Source organism: Sinocyclocheilus grahami, unplaced genomic scaffold (assembly GCF_001515645.1).
Source record: "Sinocyclocheilus grahami isolate Dianchi unplaced genomic scaffold, SAMN03320097.WGS_v1.1 scaffold1005.1, whole genome shotgun sequence".
In the NCBI taxonomy this organism is placed as follows: Eukaryota; Metazoa; Chordata; class Actinopteri; order Cypriniformes; family Cyprinidae; genus Sinocyclocheilus; species Sinocyclocheilus grahami.
In genome coordinates, this window is record NW_015506184.1 from 116,893 (window position 1) to 117,153 (window position 261).

General features: G+C 62.1%; 1 protein-coding gene across 1 annotated transcript in view; it reads right to left on the reverse strand.

The window, feature by feature from the left end:
- Window positions 1-63: 63 nt before the first annotated feature.
- The window catches only part of LOC107565492 (high choriolytic enzyme 2-like), a 9,117-nt gene continuing 8,919 nt past the window's right edge, over window positions 64-261 (reverse strand). Inside the window, exon 6 of the mRNA XM_016250730.1 lies at window positions 64-259. Coding sequence (XP_016106216.1) covers window positions 64-259 — 196 coding nt within the window. The remainder of the gene's footprint in view (window positions 260-261) is intronic.

The following is a 261-nucleotide window of genomic DNA, read 5'->3' on the forward strand; positions in this document are numbered from 1 at the left end:
TGACGTACCGGGTGCGGCAACCGGGCCGCCGACGGACGGAGCAAATCTACCACGTCAACTTGCTCAAAAAGTGGGTTCCGCGGCCAGTTGCTCATGGAACCACAGCTGTCGGCGACCCAGAAGATGGAGCTCGAGACCTTGGTCAGTCAGTTCCGGGATGTGTTCAGCGAGACCCCGGGCAGAACTACCGTCATAGAGCACGAGGTCCGCACACCACCCGGAGTCGTAGTCCGGCAGCGGCCCTACCGGATACCGGAAGCT